At 42.8% G+C, this 16,805-nt stretch overlaps 1 protein-coding gene across 2 annotated transcripts in view; it reads right to left on the reverse strand.

Moving 5' to 3' along the window:
- Positions 1–16,805, reverse strand: part of LOC122540028 (corticotropin-releasing hormone receptor 1-like) — a 366,881-nt gene that overhangs the window by 146,302 nt on the left and 203,774 nt on the right. For both annotated transcript variants that reach the window (XM_087977957.1, XM_087977956.1), the window contains exon 4: positions 11,619–11,704. In XM_087977957.1, coding sequence (XP_087834083.1) covers positions 11,619–11,704 — 86 coding nt within the window. The remainder of the gene's footprint in view (positions 1–11,618; positions 11,705–16,805) is intronic.

Consider the following 16,805-nt stretch of genomic DNA (forward strand, 5'->3'; position numbering starts at 1 on the left):
ACACCAGCACCACTCCTCACCTCTTCCTCCGCTACATTGATGACTGCATTGGCGCCACCTCATGTTCCCGCGAGGAGGTTGAGCAATTCATCAACTTCACCAACACATTCCACCCTGACCTTAAATTTACCTGGACCATCTCTGACACCTCGCTCCCCTTCCTGGACCTCTCCGTCTCCATTAATGATGACCGACTTGACACTGACATTTTTTACAAACCCACCGACTCCTACAGATACCTGGATTACACCTCTTCCCACCCTACCTCTTGCAAAAATGCCATCCCATATTCCCAATTCCTCTGCCTCTACCGTATCTGCACCTAGGAGGACCAGTTCCACCACAGAACACACCAGATTTAGAGACCGCAATTTCCCTTCCCACGTGGTTAAAGATGCCCTCCAACGCATCTCGTTCACATCCCGCACTTCCACCCTCAGACCCCACCCCTCCAACCGTAACAAGGACAGAATGTCCCTGGTGCTCACCTTCCACCCTACCAACCTTCGCATAAACCAAATCATCCGCCGACATTTCCGCCACCTCCAAAAAGACCCCACCACCAGGGATATATTTCCCTCCCCACCCCTTTCCGCCTTCTGCAAAGACCATTCCCTCCGTGACTACCTGATCAGGTCCACGCCCCCCTACAACCCACCCTCCCATCCTGGCACTTTCCCCTGCCACCGCAGGAACTGCAAAACCTGTGCCCACACCTCCCCCCTCACCTCCATCCAAGGCCCTAAAGGAGCCTTCCACATCCATCAAAGTTTTACCTGCACATCCACTAATATCATTTATTGCATCCGTTGCTCCCGATGCGGTCTCCTCTACACTGGGGAGACTGGATGCCTCCTAGCAGAGCGCTTTAGGGAACATCTCCAGGACACCCCCACCAATCAACCACACCGTCCTGTGGCCCAACCTTTCAACTCGCCCTCCCACTCTGCCGAGGACATGGAGGTCCTGGGCCTCCTTCGCCGCCGCTCCCTCACCACCAGATGCCTGGAGGAAGAACGCCTCATCTTTCGCCTCGGAACACTTCAACCCCAGGGCATCAATGTGGACTTCAACAGTTTCCTCATTTCCCCTTCCCCCACCTCACCCTAGTTCCAAACTTCCAGCTCAGCACTGTCCCCATGACTTGTCCTACCTGCCTATCTTCTTTTCCACCTATCCACTCCACCCTCCTCCCTGACCTATCACCTTCATTCCCATTCACCTATTGTACTCCATGCTACTTTCTCCCCACCCCCACCCTCCTCTAGCTTATCTCTCCACGCTTCAGGCTCTCTGCCTTTATTCCTGATGAAGGGCTTTTGCCCGAAACGTCGATTTTGCTGCTCCTCAGATGTTGCCTGAACTGCTATGCTCTTCCAGCCTCTTGAGATCTGGTATCTGGTATCTCTTGAGATCTGGTATCAGCTTAGTGCTGTTCCAGCACCATTAATCCATGATCTGAATAATCCTCAATTCCACTTTCCTGTCCTTTCTCCACAACCTTACTGATTAAAAACTGATCTTCTTAGCCTTGAATATAGTTAATGTCCCAGCCTCAACAGCCCTCTGTGGTAAACCATTCCACAAATTCACTACCCTCTGAGAGAAGAAATTCCTCCTCATCTCCATCTTAAGTGGACAGCCCATTTTTCTAAGAGTATGCTCTTTAGTCTTAGGCTCTCTCACCAGTGGAAATGACTTTGCACCTACCCTGTCTAGCCCCCTAAGAATCTTCTATATTTCAATAAGGTTGCCTATCATTCCCCTGAATTCCAATGAGTGCAGGTATATCCTATTCAACCTCTCCCCAAACACAGTCTCTTGAGATCTGGTATCAGCTTAGTCAGAGAAGATAGAAACTAGAACATAGAAGAGTTCAACAGAGTAGAGGCCCTTCGGCCCATGATGTTGTGCCGAGCATTTATCTAAGATCACCCTAACCTACATACTCCTCAACTTACTGCCGTCCATGTGCTTATCCAACAGTCGCTTAAATGTCCCAAATGTCTCTGAGTCTACTACCACCGCCGGCAGTGCATTCCACACACCGACAACTCACTGTGTAAAGAACCTACCTCTGACATCTCCCCTAAACCTTTCTCCAATCACCTTAAAATCATGTCTCCTCGTGACAGCCATTTCTGCCCTGGGGTAAAGTCTCTGGTTATCTAATCTATGTACGCCTCTCACTACCTTGTACATCTCTATTAAGTCACCTCTCTTCCTTCTTCTCTCCAGTGTGAAAAGCCCTAACTCACTCAACCTCTCTTCATAAGACAAGCCCTCCAATCCAGGCAGCATCCTCGTAAATCTCCTCTGCACCCTTTCTAAAGCATCTACATCCTTCCTATAATGAGGCAACCAGAACTGGTTCCAAGTGTGGTCTAACCAGGGTTTTATAGAGCTGCAGCAAAACCTCATGGCTCTTAAACTCAATCCTCCTATAAATGAAAGCCGCCTTAACAACCCTATCAACTTGGGTGGCAACTTTGAGGGATCTATGTATGCGGACCCCAAGATCCCACTGTTCCTCCACACTGCCAAGAATCCTGTCTTCAACCCTGTATTCAGCATTCAAATTCAACCTTCCAAAATGAATCAATTTGCATTTATCCAGCTTGAACTCCATCTGCCACTTCTCAGCCCAGCTCTGCATCCTGTCAATGTCTTGTGGCCTGCAACAGCTCTTGACATTATCTACAACACTATCGACCTTTGTGTCATCAGCAAACTTACTAACCCACCCATCCACTTCTTCATCCAAGACATTTATAAAAACTACAAAAAACAGAGGCTCAAGAACAGATCCCTGTGGATCACCACTGATCACCAACTTCCAGGCGGAATACTTTCCACCCACTACCACTCACTGTCTTCTTTAGGCCAGCCAATTCTGTATCCAGACAGTCAAATTTCCCTGTATCCCATACCTTCTGACTTTCTGAATGAGCCTACTGTGGGGAACCTTATCAAATGCCTTACTGTAATCCACATACACCACATCCACTGCTCAACGTTCATCAAATTGTCTTGCCACATCATCGAAGAACTCAATAAGGCTTGTGAGGCATGACCTGCCCCTCACAAAGCCATGTTGACTACATTTAATCAAACTATGTTTTTCCAAATAGTAGTAAATCCTATCTCTCAGAATCCTTTCCAGAAGCTTGCATACCACAGACATAAGACTGACTGGTCTGTAATTCCCAGGGATTTCCTATTCCCTTTCTTAAACAGGGGAACAACATTCGCCTCCCTCTAATCATCCACTACTACTCCTGTGGAGAGTGAGGATGCAAAAATCATTGCCAGAGGCGCAGCAATCTCATTCCTCACTTCCTGTAGTAACCTTGGATATATTTGGTCTGGCCCTGGGATCCAGAATTTCCAGCACATCCACTTCCTTACTATCTATGGGTGGAAATTCGAAGTAAATTGGTTCTTCCAATTTTGGGTAGAAGGAGGTTGTGGCACCAATGCAGACATTCACGCACCAGAATAACAGCTGTGGGAAGGGGTCCCAAATGGTTCTGGAAAAAGAATGCTTTCATATAATCCATAACAAATGCCATACATGGGACGCATGTAGGTACCCTTGACCCCGCATTTTTTTTGAGAAAGTGAGGTGAGTTTAAAGGAGAAATTATTTATTGACATAACAAGTTCAGCCAGGCAGATGCCGGTTGTTCAAAGAAGTATTAGAGAGTAGAAATGCAGTGGAATTAAACATCCATCGTAAAGACGAGGCAGTTAAAGCCAGGGAACTGTAAATTGCTGAAATAAAATCGACTGCCAGGGCGACCACAAGTGTAGCTTGGAATGGTCTAGAAAGGATAGAAAATAATGAAATGCACAAAAACAGAAATTGCTGGCAAACCTCAGCAGGTCTGTCACCAAAAGTCTCTGGTGGCTCAGTGGTTAGCACTCTTGCTTCACAGCGCCAGGGACCTGGATTTGATTCCAGCCTCAGGCGACTATGTGGAGTTTGTAATTTCTCCCCGTGTCTGCGTGGGTTTCCTTCGGGTGCTCCAGTTTCCTCCCAAGTCCAAAGATGTGCAGGTTAGGTGAATTTGCCATGTTAAATTGCCCATAGTGTTCAGGGATATGTAGGTCAGGTGCATTTGGCAGGAGTAAATGCAGAGTAATAGAGTAGAGGGAATGGATCTGTGTGGGTTACTCTTCAGAGAGTCAATGTGGACTTGTTGGGCCAAAGTTTCTGGTAAAATACCCAAAAGGTCTTTCTACCTTCTTGTTGTCTTCTTGCAAGAGTACAGCACCGGCACCCACATCACTTACATCGATAGCCACTTTGAATGGCTTTGCATAATTAGGTATGGCTCACACTGGGGCAGTGGTTAGCACAGCTTTCAGGCTGTTAAATGTCTTCTGACATTCCTCCATCAACTGAAATTTTCTGCAATTTTACAACAAGTCAGTTGGTTGAGAAACTAGACTGCCAACAATCTGAATGAACTTCCGATAAAAAACACTCAATCCCCGGAATTGTGATACTCCTCTCTTCGTCGATGATATGAGTAACTTCCCAAAAACCTTTGGTTTCACATCCCATGGGGCCACCTATCCATGTCTGAAAACATGACTTGGCTTGTTGTGAGCTCACTCTTAGCCAGGTTTATCACCATGCCTGCCTCCCAAAGTCAATTGAACAATTCCGATAGAATCTCCAAATGTTCTTCCATGTGTGACTAAAAATCACCAGATCGTCAATGTACACTGCACATGTGGGGAATGGCATGACTTTAAACAGATATAGTCCATTCAGCATCATGAAAACTACATTTCCTTATCATGATAACTGTCCTGTCGTCCCCACTTCCTGATCCAGCAACCTCTATTTTCACAGCAGCACCTTTGCTTTCTGTTGAAATTTTCATTTTAGTTTTATTTTTATCATTTTTGGTTTGGAACTATTACCTGTGAGCTGAGCACGAAGGTAACATTTGGATGATAAGCAGCAGCGTGTTATAAAGAAAACAAGTAAAACAAACAGGCCTGGCCTGGATGTTCATTTCGGTTCTAAAGATGCATTATGCTCAAACAAGATGGTAGATGTTGGATGTTAGGGAGGCAACCAGTTTAACAAAGAGAAAACAAAGTTTAAATTGGACTTTGAACTATGTTTTTGTCAGAAGGTTTGGGGATTTGAAAACTACAGAACTGCAGTTGGATTGTTCCCTGGTTATCTTCCTATTACTAACTCATTTAAAGTTTGGAGAATAGAATCTCAGTTATAATTATTCAGTGATTATTCCTCTGAGCTTACTGGAAGCTAGTTCCATGCATTGGTATCTTGAGAAACCAAACAAGATGCAATCCCAATGTTTATGGATCATGGAATCTGCTTAAGTGAACTGGCTAGTTGCATCTCATTCACTTATCTTTTGATTTATCCCTTAACTGTGTCAGTTTGTCTGTCTGTCTGTGTGTGTGGATGTGAGAATCAAATAAGATTGGGTTTAAATCATAGGCACTAGTTAGAATTTTGCTCAGCTAAAGCTACTGTATTATTAATAAATTGTTAAAGATTTGTTTAAGATATAAATCTGGCATCTGGAACTGATTATACAAAAGATCCAGTCGGGAAGTATTGAGGTAAATTTTGTTGGTTATAGGATGTTCTAATTGTACTGCTTTGTGAATACAGGCATAAGGAGACTAATTTATTTTGGTCATCTGTCTCCATATTTCTGTCACTTCCAGCATTATGCAAAACACACCTTTCCCTCTCCTGTCAGCATTCAAAGGGACTGTTGCCTCGTGGCACTCTGGCCCATTCCTCTATCATCACCAACAATGGTCACACACCCACAGCACCCTCAAACCAATTACCAGACTCATAACACTTGATGTTTAATTCATCAATGTTTAATGCCCAAAACATTTCTTCCAAGTAAAGCAGTGATTTACTTTTTCAGTTAAGTCAATTAGTCAGAGTCATACAGCATGGTCATAGGCCCTTTGGCCCAACTCATCAATGCTGACCAGGTTTCCTCAACTGGACTGGTCCTATTTGCCTGTGTTTGGCCCATGTCCTTCTAAACTTTTCCTATCCATGTACCTGTCAAAATGCCTTTTAAATGTTGTAACTGTATCCATCTCTATCACTTCCTCTGACAGCTCATTCCATATACGCACCACCCTCTGTATGAAAAAGTTGCCCTCAGGTCCCTTTTAAATCTTTCCCCTGTCATCTTAAACCTATGCCCTCTACTTTTGGATTCCCCTACACTGAGGAAAAGACCTTGGTTATTCACCTTATCTATGCCACTCATAATTTTATAAATTTAAAATTTATAATATTATAATTTTATAAACCTCTTTGAGGTCACCCCTCGGCCTCCAAAAGAATTGCCAGCCTATCCAGTCTCTCCATATAACTCAAACCTTCCAATGTTGGGGGTTAACAGTCAAAGTTTTTGCACTCTTTCCAGTTTAATAGCATCTTTCATATAGGAGGGTGAGCAGAATTGTATTTGGTGCTCACAAAGTGATCTTCTTTACATGAGGAAAACCAAGTGCAGGTTTGGTGATGGCCTTGACTACCAGCTTAACCTCAACCTTCTGGTCATGTGCGATTTCAGTACACCATCTTGTTTTCGAGCTCACATTTCTATCCAAGGCCTGCTCCAGTATTCCAGTGAAGCCCAGTGCAAGTTGGAGGAACAGCACCTCATTTTCCGCTTGGGTATGTTACAGCCGTCAGGACTCAATGTTGGGTTCAACAATTTCAGACCATGAACTTTGTTTTCCATTTTCATGTTTTATCCCCTATGTCTGTACTTTGTCTTCATGACTTGGTTTTTAATTCAGACCTGAACATTACTCTTTTATTTCCTTGACCATAAAATCTATCACATTTTCACCTGTTTCTACAGTTCCAAACAGAAAACATAATGAACTCTCAACTTTAATTCTATTGCTTACTCCACAGATACTGCTAGACCTGCTGAGATTTTCCAGCACTTTGGTTTTATTCCCAATCCTTGAAATCAGTATTGTGAATCTCTTCTGCACAAACTGTGATGCCTTTACAAAAGCATGATTCCCCGAGCTGGATACAATACAGCTTCGGAGGCTGAGAGGCAACCTGACAGAAATATTTTGAGGCATGAATAGGATGAATAGTCTGATTCTTTCACCCACAGTGGAATTATCAAATAGCATGGAACATAGTTTAAGATAGGAGAAAGTGAAGACTGCAGATGCTGGAGATTAGAGTTATAAAGTGTGGAGCGGAAAAAGCACAAGAGATCAGGCAGCATCCGAGAAGCAGGTGAATTAATGTTTTGGGCATAAGCCACATTCTTGATGAATGGCTTATGCCTAAAAGTTGATTCTCCTGCTCCTTGGATGCTGCCTGACCGGTTTGCTTTTCCATTGGCACATTTTTCAACATAGTTTAAGATGACAGGGGAAATGTTTAAAGATTCAAAGTTTGGGAGAAGATTTGTAGCTCGGGTGCTCGTTGTTGTGGTTCTGTTCACCGAGCTGGGAATTTGTGTTGCAGACATTTCGTCCCCTAGCTAACGGTCCACATCCATGAACACCAACTAGCCACGAAACCAGCTCGGCGAACACAACAATGTTTAAAAATGTTGTGCAAGTAAAGGGTTCCACACAGAAAGTGGTAGGTGCTTGGAATATGCCAGGAGAGGTTGTAGAAGCAGAGATAAGGCACTTATACAGAACAGGTAAGTAATACAAGGATATGGACGATGTGCAGGCAGATGGCATTTGTTTAGAATGGCATCATGGTCAGCACAGACATGGTGGGCCGAAGGATCTGTTCCTATATTGTACTAATTTATGTTTTAACACTCTAGTTGAAATGAACCAGTAATTTATACAGGTTAATCATAACTTTGATTTTATAAAGCTCATGATCTAACAGGCTTTGTTAACTACTCTTCCCATCCACCAATCACCTTCCAACTTTGCGTACATATACTCAGTTGCCCTGCTCCTGCAGCCTCTTCAGAATCATACCTTTCATTTATTATCTGTTCACACTCAATTGACTGAAATTAGCTAATTCACACCTCTGCATTAAATATAATCAGACACTTTTCTGCCATTACACTAATTCATGACCTTCTGCATAGTCCCCTTGACATTTCACCATTCTTTCAAGTTTCATCCAAATGTTGAAATTATGTCATGTACAAAGGTCAATAATACTTATCAGAAAGAGCAAGGGTCCAAACCTGACCCCTGGGTCAATTCACTATCAACCTTTCTCCAACTTGATAGACAACTGTTCACCACTCCTGTTCCCTGTTATTCTGTCAATTTTGCATCAGTTGTGTCTTTATTTACAAATCTGTAGGATGCAGTTTTATCATGTCCAGAAGTTGGACACAAGAATTTAGATTGTCACAAGGGAGTGCTGCACCATCAAAGATGCTGTCTTTTCACTGTTATGATTGTATTTTTGAATGAAAGCCCCATCTGGTCTCTCGTGTCAGACTTCAAAGATGCCATAGCACTGCACTGAAAACAAGCAAATTTTTACAGTGTCCTGACCAAACTTGACTCCCTACTCAACATTACAAACAAAAACTACCGAGTTGCTAATATGCTGCGTATACCTTGTTACACAATTGCAGACTAACACATTATTTTATTTACTATCCGATGTGAAAGTGTTGACTCAAACTCACCAGCACATTACACACTTTCTTCTTAAGACTCTTAGAAACTTATTTGTTATAATCCTTCTTGTGAAAAAAAAGTTCAGAAAATTCCTAAAACTTGAGATTTCATGAAGAGGTTTGTCAGCAAGATGAAAATAAATGGGTATAATTAATTAATTGAAAATTGGGCATTAAACACATACAGCTTAGGTCACCTCTCACTGCAGATGTTCCCAAGTCACTGACCCATTTTCAAGGAATTTGAACAAGCCACAATTCTGGAAATATCATGGGTTACTCTCCACCTGCCTGAATGAAACAGCGCCAACAACACTCAAGAAGCTCAATAGTATCCAGGATAAATCAGTCCTTTGATTGGGACCAGATCCACCACCTTAACCATTCATTCCATCACCCACATGGACATAGTAGCTACAGGTGTAGCATATCCAATATATAATGCAGAATTCATGACAGTCTTCAATGACCTTGATATCCATACTGATGCCAAGATCCTTCTGACTCTTCTGTATCTCCCTGAAACTTGGACTTCATATCGACTCCACCTCAAAACCCTGGAGAAGTGCAATCAATGCTATTTGAGACAGATTCTCCACACCAGCTGGGAGGATAGGCATACTGACATCAGCAGCATTAAAGGAGTCAATAGCATCAGCACTGAGGCCACAATCATCCAAAAACAAATTCCAGAGGACCAGCCGCATGCTTACAATGTCAGAAGCCTGACTGACAAAGCAAATCTTATTTGCCCAGCTCAAGGAAGGCACTTGAATGAGAGGCAGACCCAAATGCCTTTCAAAGGCTTACTGAAGGCTTCCCTCCAGAAATGCAATGTAGACGTCAACACCCAGGAGACCCTCACTCAGAAGAAACAGACTTGTATGAAGAGATGCAATTTTCGAGAATACCCATCAGCAAGAAGAAGTATGGAAAAGGAACCAAAGAAAAGAATGCTAAAGATCTCAAGACCAAGGACCACTTGCACATCCTGAAAAAGCTTGCTAAATATGTGGTTGGAGATGTGGCTCTAGGATCAGGCTACTTAGCCACTCAAGAACCTATAGAAACCCACGACCAGTGACACAGAATTTCTTAGAGTGTTTGCAAAGATTCGTGGTTCAGCTTGTGGATGAGGTCAGATGTTTCATCACCTCACTAGATGAAATCGTTAGCACTTCTTCAATAAAGTATGGTGCTCTGTCCCGCCTGGTATTTGTCTCTGTTTGTTGGGAATTCCGGTTCTGCATCTGTGTGGGACCAAGTCAACGTGTCTATTGTTTGAGTTCCAGTTGGAGTGCCAGGCTTCAAGGAATTCTCTGGTGTGTCTGTTTTGCTTGTGCTAAGATGGTTACATTGTCCCGGGTGAATTTGTGTCCATCATTGTCTGTGTGGTTGGAAATGAGAGTGTGCTGGTTGAGTCTGGCAGTGGTAAGCTAATGTTAGTACACTCATTTGGTCGGTTTTCTTCCTGTTTTTCCTATGTAGTGTCTTTCACAGTCCTTACAGGGTATCTTGTAGATGACGTTCATCCTGTCGGATGTGGGTGTCAGGTCTTTAACCTTTGTGAGGAGCTGATGGAAGGTGTTTACTGGTTTGTGGACAATTAAGATTCCCAGGGGTCTGAGTAGTCGGGTAGTTATCTCTGATGTGTCTTTGATATATGGTATGGTCACTATCATGTCTGGTCATGTCATGCTTTCTTCTTTAAGTTTTTCCCATAAGTACCAGAGGATACTGCTCTTGGGGTACTTGTTCTGCCTTCTGGAATTCTAGGTTGCTTGCCCATTTAAACAATGTCCTAATGCAGTTCTGTTTGTGGGTGCTGGTGTGGTTGCTGTTATAGTTCAGTATCTGATCTGTATGGGTGTTTTTCCTGTACACACTGGTCTGGAGTTCACCAGCATGTGTGTGTTGCACTAATATGTCCAGGAAGGGGAGTCTCCTCTATCTATTATTCTGTTAAGTTTTCCAGTAGAGTTAAATTATTCCAATTTCTTCTTTCTTTTGTTTATAGTGTGCGAATAAAGTGTGTTTTGCTTCAAATTTGGTAGTTTGACCAATCAAATTATATCCAGAACACAACAGGTGGCATTTACCTCCAAAATAAGAAACAGTTAGGGTTTACACTACCATCTGAATATTTTGAGGAGGTCTGATTTAGTCGATAACAGCAGCCAAAGAAAAGGATGATTATTGGAGAATGGTTTGGGGATTGAGATAAGGGCATGTTGGCAATGAGTTTCAACAGGTCTTAGTTTTGATCTGATTTGGAATTTGGATCTGTGTTTGGATCTGAGGTAGATCCGTGTTCAGTCCAAGAGGAGGTTGTAATGTCTGTTGAAAAATGTGGTGCTGGAAAAACACAGCAGGCCAGGCAGCATCCGAGGAGCAGGAGAATCGACGTTTCGGGCATAAGCTTATGCCCAAAACGTCAATTCTCCTGCTCCTCGGATGCTGCCTGGCCTGCTGTGTTTTTCCAGCACCACATGTTTCAACTCTGGTCTCCAGCACCTGCAGTCCTCACTTTCTCTGAGGTTGTAATCTCTGTTAGGGTCAGAGTCTGATTGGAATCTATATATCCTCAGTACAGAAAGTAGAAAGCTAGAATTGAGCCCATGGAGGAAGTAGAATAGAAATAGATTCTGGTCTTCAACTTTTAGATAGAAAGGAAATGAAATGCTGTCAACAATGCAGGTTCCAGAAATAAACCTCAATACCAGATGCTGACGCTTGGTATTAGTTCCCTTTTTAACAGTTACATACTGACTACCATTCCACTGTCCACTTCAGATTTCACGCTGACACATAGAATTATTGCCTTGATTACATGCACACTAACCCCTGGAGTTGCTAAAGATGTGCATGTGAAGTTTCTGAGAATATTGTAAAATTCTCTCTTTCTATGCTATTCATGCCTTTTTAAACATTGAAAGCAGCACAAACCTTTTGCTGCAGGATTGGTTGGCACTGGGAGTAGTCAATCCTGCTTGCCCAAGTTCCATTCCCGAAACATTCTCTGAACACACTGTCTGTAGGAAAATGAGAGAAAATTTGTTCTAATCATTCACGAGAAACTGACGTTAACTTACATGTATTATAGCGTGCCTCTGTTTTTGAGGAATACAAGAACATTTTAAAAGAAGCAACTGGATCAAACCATTTGATTTGTCAATTATGTTCTACCATTTACAAGGATTTTTTTTCACTCCACTTTATCCTATTATCACCATTTTCCTCAATTTCCTTAAGAGTCCACGGTCAGGGGTTTCTGATGTACACTGGTAATTTGTATCCATAAGCACTTCGCCCACTTCCAGATGTTTGCTATCAGTCACAAGCTTGGATCAGACACCTGATGGGTTCTCCAAGCACTGATGCAGAGGGCTTCAGCCTGACAATTTCAAAAACCTTATGCCTTCATCTCAAACCAAATATCTGTACTGCAGAACCTAAACCCAATCTGAGTACTTTATTTCCTGTTTTAACTTACGTTTCCTGTTGATTCCTTCTGAGTGATTAACAGTTGCTCACTTAGTCTAAAGTACAGGGTTCACATTAATAACGCTCCTGATTGGAAATGTTTATGGAGTGGTGAGTGGAGGGGAGCTAGCGATCCAGAGTTGCACATTTAAAACAAAGATGAGGTGAAATTCTTTCACTCGGTGTCATGAGTCTTTGAAGCTCTCTTCTAGAGAACACAGTGGAAGCTCAATCATTGAATATTTTTTAAGGTAGAGGTAGATAAAACTGATTAAGTGAGGTATTGAAATGTTATCAGGAGTAGGCAGGAGTAAAGATTTGGGATTATTGTCAGATAGTCATGATCCTATTGAATAGCAAAATTCCTCGTTTGTGTGCTGTATGCATACAGGATGCTGAATTTTACTCACTACACATTTCAATTAGGCAAGGTGTAAAATCAATCCTCAATCACATAACCAATCCACAATCACATCAACCAATCCCCATTCACATCAACCAATCCCCAATCCCCAATCACATCAACAATCCCCAATCCCCAATCACATCAACCAATCCCCAATCCCCAATCACATCAACCAATCCCCAATCCCCAATCACATCAACCATTCCTCAATGCCAGGTTTCCCAATGGCAGAGTTCTAGTTTAATGGTCACACATTGTCAGCGAATTTCTCTCCCATCAGTCACAGAGATCAGAGTTCTGCATCTGATTTATAGGATATCTGATGTAACTCAATGTATGAAAAAGAATTAATCATACAATTCAAAAACACACGAGTTTTCTTTGTGGTGGACTCACACACAGACTGTGCAGTGAAGACTGGAATTATAGTGATCCTCACCTAATTTTAACAGCTTTAAGGCTTTAATGCCTTCTAGTTAAATCCTTCATGATTTTACTGGATACAGGACAGATTGAGGTGAGGTGAGATGAGGGATGGGTAGGTTTAGGATGGAGCAGGTAATGGTGTGAATGCTATAAAAGGTTTGCACTAATCAATTTGAGTCCGTATAGAATAATATATAAAGATTGAAACAAGCAACTACTTCTCAGGCTCAATGACTCCTTTTCTTGCTAGGGGACCAGAGACTTTACAACAATATTAACAATTAATGTATCTCCGAGAGTTCTAGATGTATAGGGTCATTGTAGCACAGAAGGAGGCCATTCAGCCCACTGAATCAATGCCTGTTTGTATCATTATAGAACATAGAACAATACAGCACAGAACAGGCCCTTCAGCCCACGATGTTGTGCCGAACATTTGTCCTAGCTTAAGCACCCATCCATGTACCTATCCAATTGCCGCTTAATGGTTACCAATGATTCTGACTCTACCACTCCCACAGGCAGCCCCCATGCCCCCACCACTCTCTGGGTAAAGAACCCACCCCTGACATCTCCCCTATGCCTTCCACCCTTCACCTTAAATTTATGTCCCCTTGTAACACTCTGTTGTACCTGGGGAAAAAGTTTCTGACTGTCTACTCTATCTATTCCCCTGATCATCTTATAAACCTCTATCAAGTCACCCCTCATCCTTCGCCGTTCCAACGAGAAAAGGCCTAGCACTCTCAACCTATCCTCGTACGACCTATTCTCCATTCCAGGCAACATCCTGGTAAATCTTCTCTGCACCCTCTCCAAAGCTTCCACATCTTTCCTAAAGTGAGGCGACCAGAACTGCACACAATACTCCAAATGTGGCCTTACCAAAATCCTGTACAGCTGCAACATCACTTCATGACTCTTGAATTCAATCCCTCTGCTAATGAACACTAATACACCATAGGCCTTCTTACAAGCTCTATCCACCTGAGTGGCAACTTTCAAAGATCTATGAACATAGACCCCAAGATCCCTCTGTTCTTCCACCTTACTAAGAACCCTACCATTAACCCTGTATTCCGCATTCTTATTTGTCCTTCCAAAATGGACAACCTCACACTTGGCAGGGTTGAACTCCATCTGCCACTCCTCAGCCCAGCTCTGCATCATATCTAAGTCCCTTTGCAGCCGACAACAGCCCTCCTCACTATCCACAACTCCACCAACCTTCGTATCATCTGCAAATTTACTGACCCACCCTTCGACTCCCTCTTCCAAGTCATTAATAAAAATTACAAACAGCAGAGGGCCCAGAACTGATCCCTGCGGAACTCCACTTGTAACTGGGCTCCAGGCTGAATATTTACCATCTACCACCATTCTCTGACTTCGACCGGTTAGCCAGTTTTCTATCCAATTGGCCAAATTTCCCTCTATCCCATGCCTCCTGACTTTCCGCATGAGCCTATCATGGGGAACCTTATCAAATGCCTTACAAAAATCCATGTAAACTACATCCACTGCTCTACCCTCATCCACATGCTTGGTCACCTCCTCAAAGAATTCAATAAGATTTGTAAGGCAAGACCTACCCTTCACAAATCCGTGCTGGCTGTCCCTAATCAAGCAGTGTCTTTCCAGATACTCATAAATCCTATCCCTCAGTACCCTTTCCATTACTTTGCCTACCACCGAAGTAAGACTAACTGGCCTGTAATTCCCGGGGTTATCCCTATTCCCTTTTTTGAACAGGGGCACAACATTTGCCACTCTCCAGTCCCCTGGCACCACCCCCATTGACAGTGAAGACGAAAAGATCATTGCCAACGGTACTGCAATTTCCTCTCTTGCTTCCCATATAATCCTAGGATATATCCCGTCAGGCCCGGGGGACTTGTCTATCCTCAAGTTGTTCAAAATTTCCAACACATCTTCCTTCCTAACAAGTATCTCTTCTAGCTTACCAGTCCATTTCACACTCTCCTCTTCAACAATACGGTCCCTCTCGTTCGTAAATACTGAAGAAAAGTACTCATTCAAGACCTCTCCTATCTCTTCCGACTCAATACACAGTTTCTCACTACTGTCCTTGAGCGGACCTACCCTCGTTCTCGTCATTCTCATGTTTCTCACATACGCATAAAAGGCCTTGGGGTTATCCTTGATCCTATCCGCCAAAGATATTTCATGCCCTCTCTTAGCTCTCCTAATCCCTTTCTCCAGGTCCCTTCTGGCTATCCTGTATCCCTCCACTGCTCTGTCTGAACCTTGTTTCCTCAACCTTATGTAAGCCTCCTTCTTCCTCTTTACAAGACATTCAACCTCCCTCGTCAACCAAGGTTCCCCCACACGACCATTTCTTTCCTGCCTGATAGGTACATACATATCAAGGACACGTCGTATCTGTTCCTTGAAAAAGTTCCACATTTCCACGACATCCTTCCCTGACAGCCTATGCTCCCAACTTATGCTCCTCAGATCCTGTCTTACAGCATCGTAATTACCCTTCCCCCAATTGTAAAACCTACCCTTTTGCACGCACCTATCTCTCTCCATAACCAAGGTGAAAGTCACAGAATTGTGGTCACCATCACCAAAATGTTCACCCACTAACAAGCCCATCACTTGTCCCGGTTCGTTACCAAGTACCAAATCCAATATGGCCTCCCCTCTGGTCGGACAATCTACATACTGAGTTAGACAACTAAAGTCAATGTGCACAAAACATTATAACTGGTACTTTCGATGTTGTCAGTTCAGCAATAGCTGAGCTGTTGATAGTTTGTAGGAGTAACTTGAAGGGGGATGAAAAGAGTATAGAGCAGGATAATGGAAAATGGGAGAAGAGGATGAACTGAAGAAGCCAGATGAAAGGAGAGGAGTAAATACGTAGGGAGAAAACTGGATAAAAAAGAAGAGGTATGTGGACTGGACATATGGAAGCACTTTACAGCCAATGATTACTTTAGATGGTAATGTAGGAAACACAAAAGCCAATGTGCACACAGCAAGCTTTTATAAACAGTTATGTGATAAGACCAGAAAACCAGTTTTTATGTTGTTTATAATTATTAACTCTGTTTCTCTCTTCACAGTTACTGAGAGCCCTGCTGAATTTCCTTTTCTTGGGTTTTCCAGGACTATTTTCCTCCAATGCTCCAAGTCCCTTTTTCCTCTTGATTTTCCACTGTTCTTGAGATTCTTGTTTTGTGCCTTCTCTTGAGAAGATGGGTATAAAATAATTGTTCAAAGGCTCTACTATTTCCTTGTCTCATCTTCTAATGAAATAACATTTACATCAACGACATGTTTTCCTTTCTTAATGTACTTGTGGAAACTTTTGCTGTTAATTTTTATTTTTCCAATAGTTTACTTTTATATTCTAATTTTTGACTCTATTATTCTGAAGTCATTCTTGATATTTGACTTTAGAGTCAAAGCATTCGAACTGGAGATGCAATCTTCTGGCTGAGTGCAGGTTCATAACTCCTTGAAAGTGGAGTCATAGGTACATGGGATAGTGAAGAAGGCATTTGGTATGCTTTCCTTTATTGGTCAGCGTATTGAGTACAGGAGTTGGGAGGTCATGTTGCAGCTGTGCAAGACATTGGTTAGGCCACTGTTGGAATATTGTGTGTCATTCTGGTCTCTTTCCTATTGGTAAGATGTTGTGAAACTTGAAAGGGTTCAGAAAAGATTTGCAAGGATGTTGCCAGGGTTGGAGGATTTGAGCTATAGGGAGAGGCTGAACAGGCTGGGGCTGTTTTCCCTGGAGTGTTGGAGGCTGAGGGGTGACCTTATAGAGGTTTAAAAAATTA

The sequence above is a fragment of the Chiloscyllium plagiosum genome, unplaced genomic scaffold (assembly GCF_037043375.1).
Source record: "Chiloscyllium plagiosum isolate Xiang-an unplaced genomic scaffold, Cpla_swu_hap1 HiC_scaffold_32, whole genome shotgun sequence".
NCBI lineage: Eukaryota > Metazoa > Chordata > Chondrichthyes > Orectolobiformes > Hemiscylliidae > Chiloscyllium > Chiloscyllium plagiosum.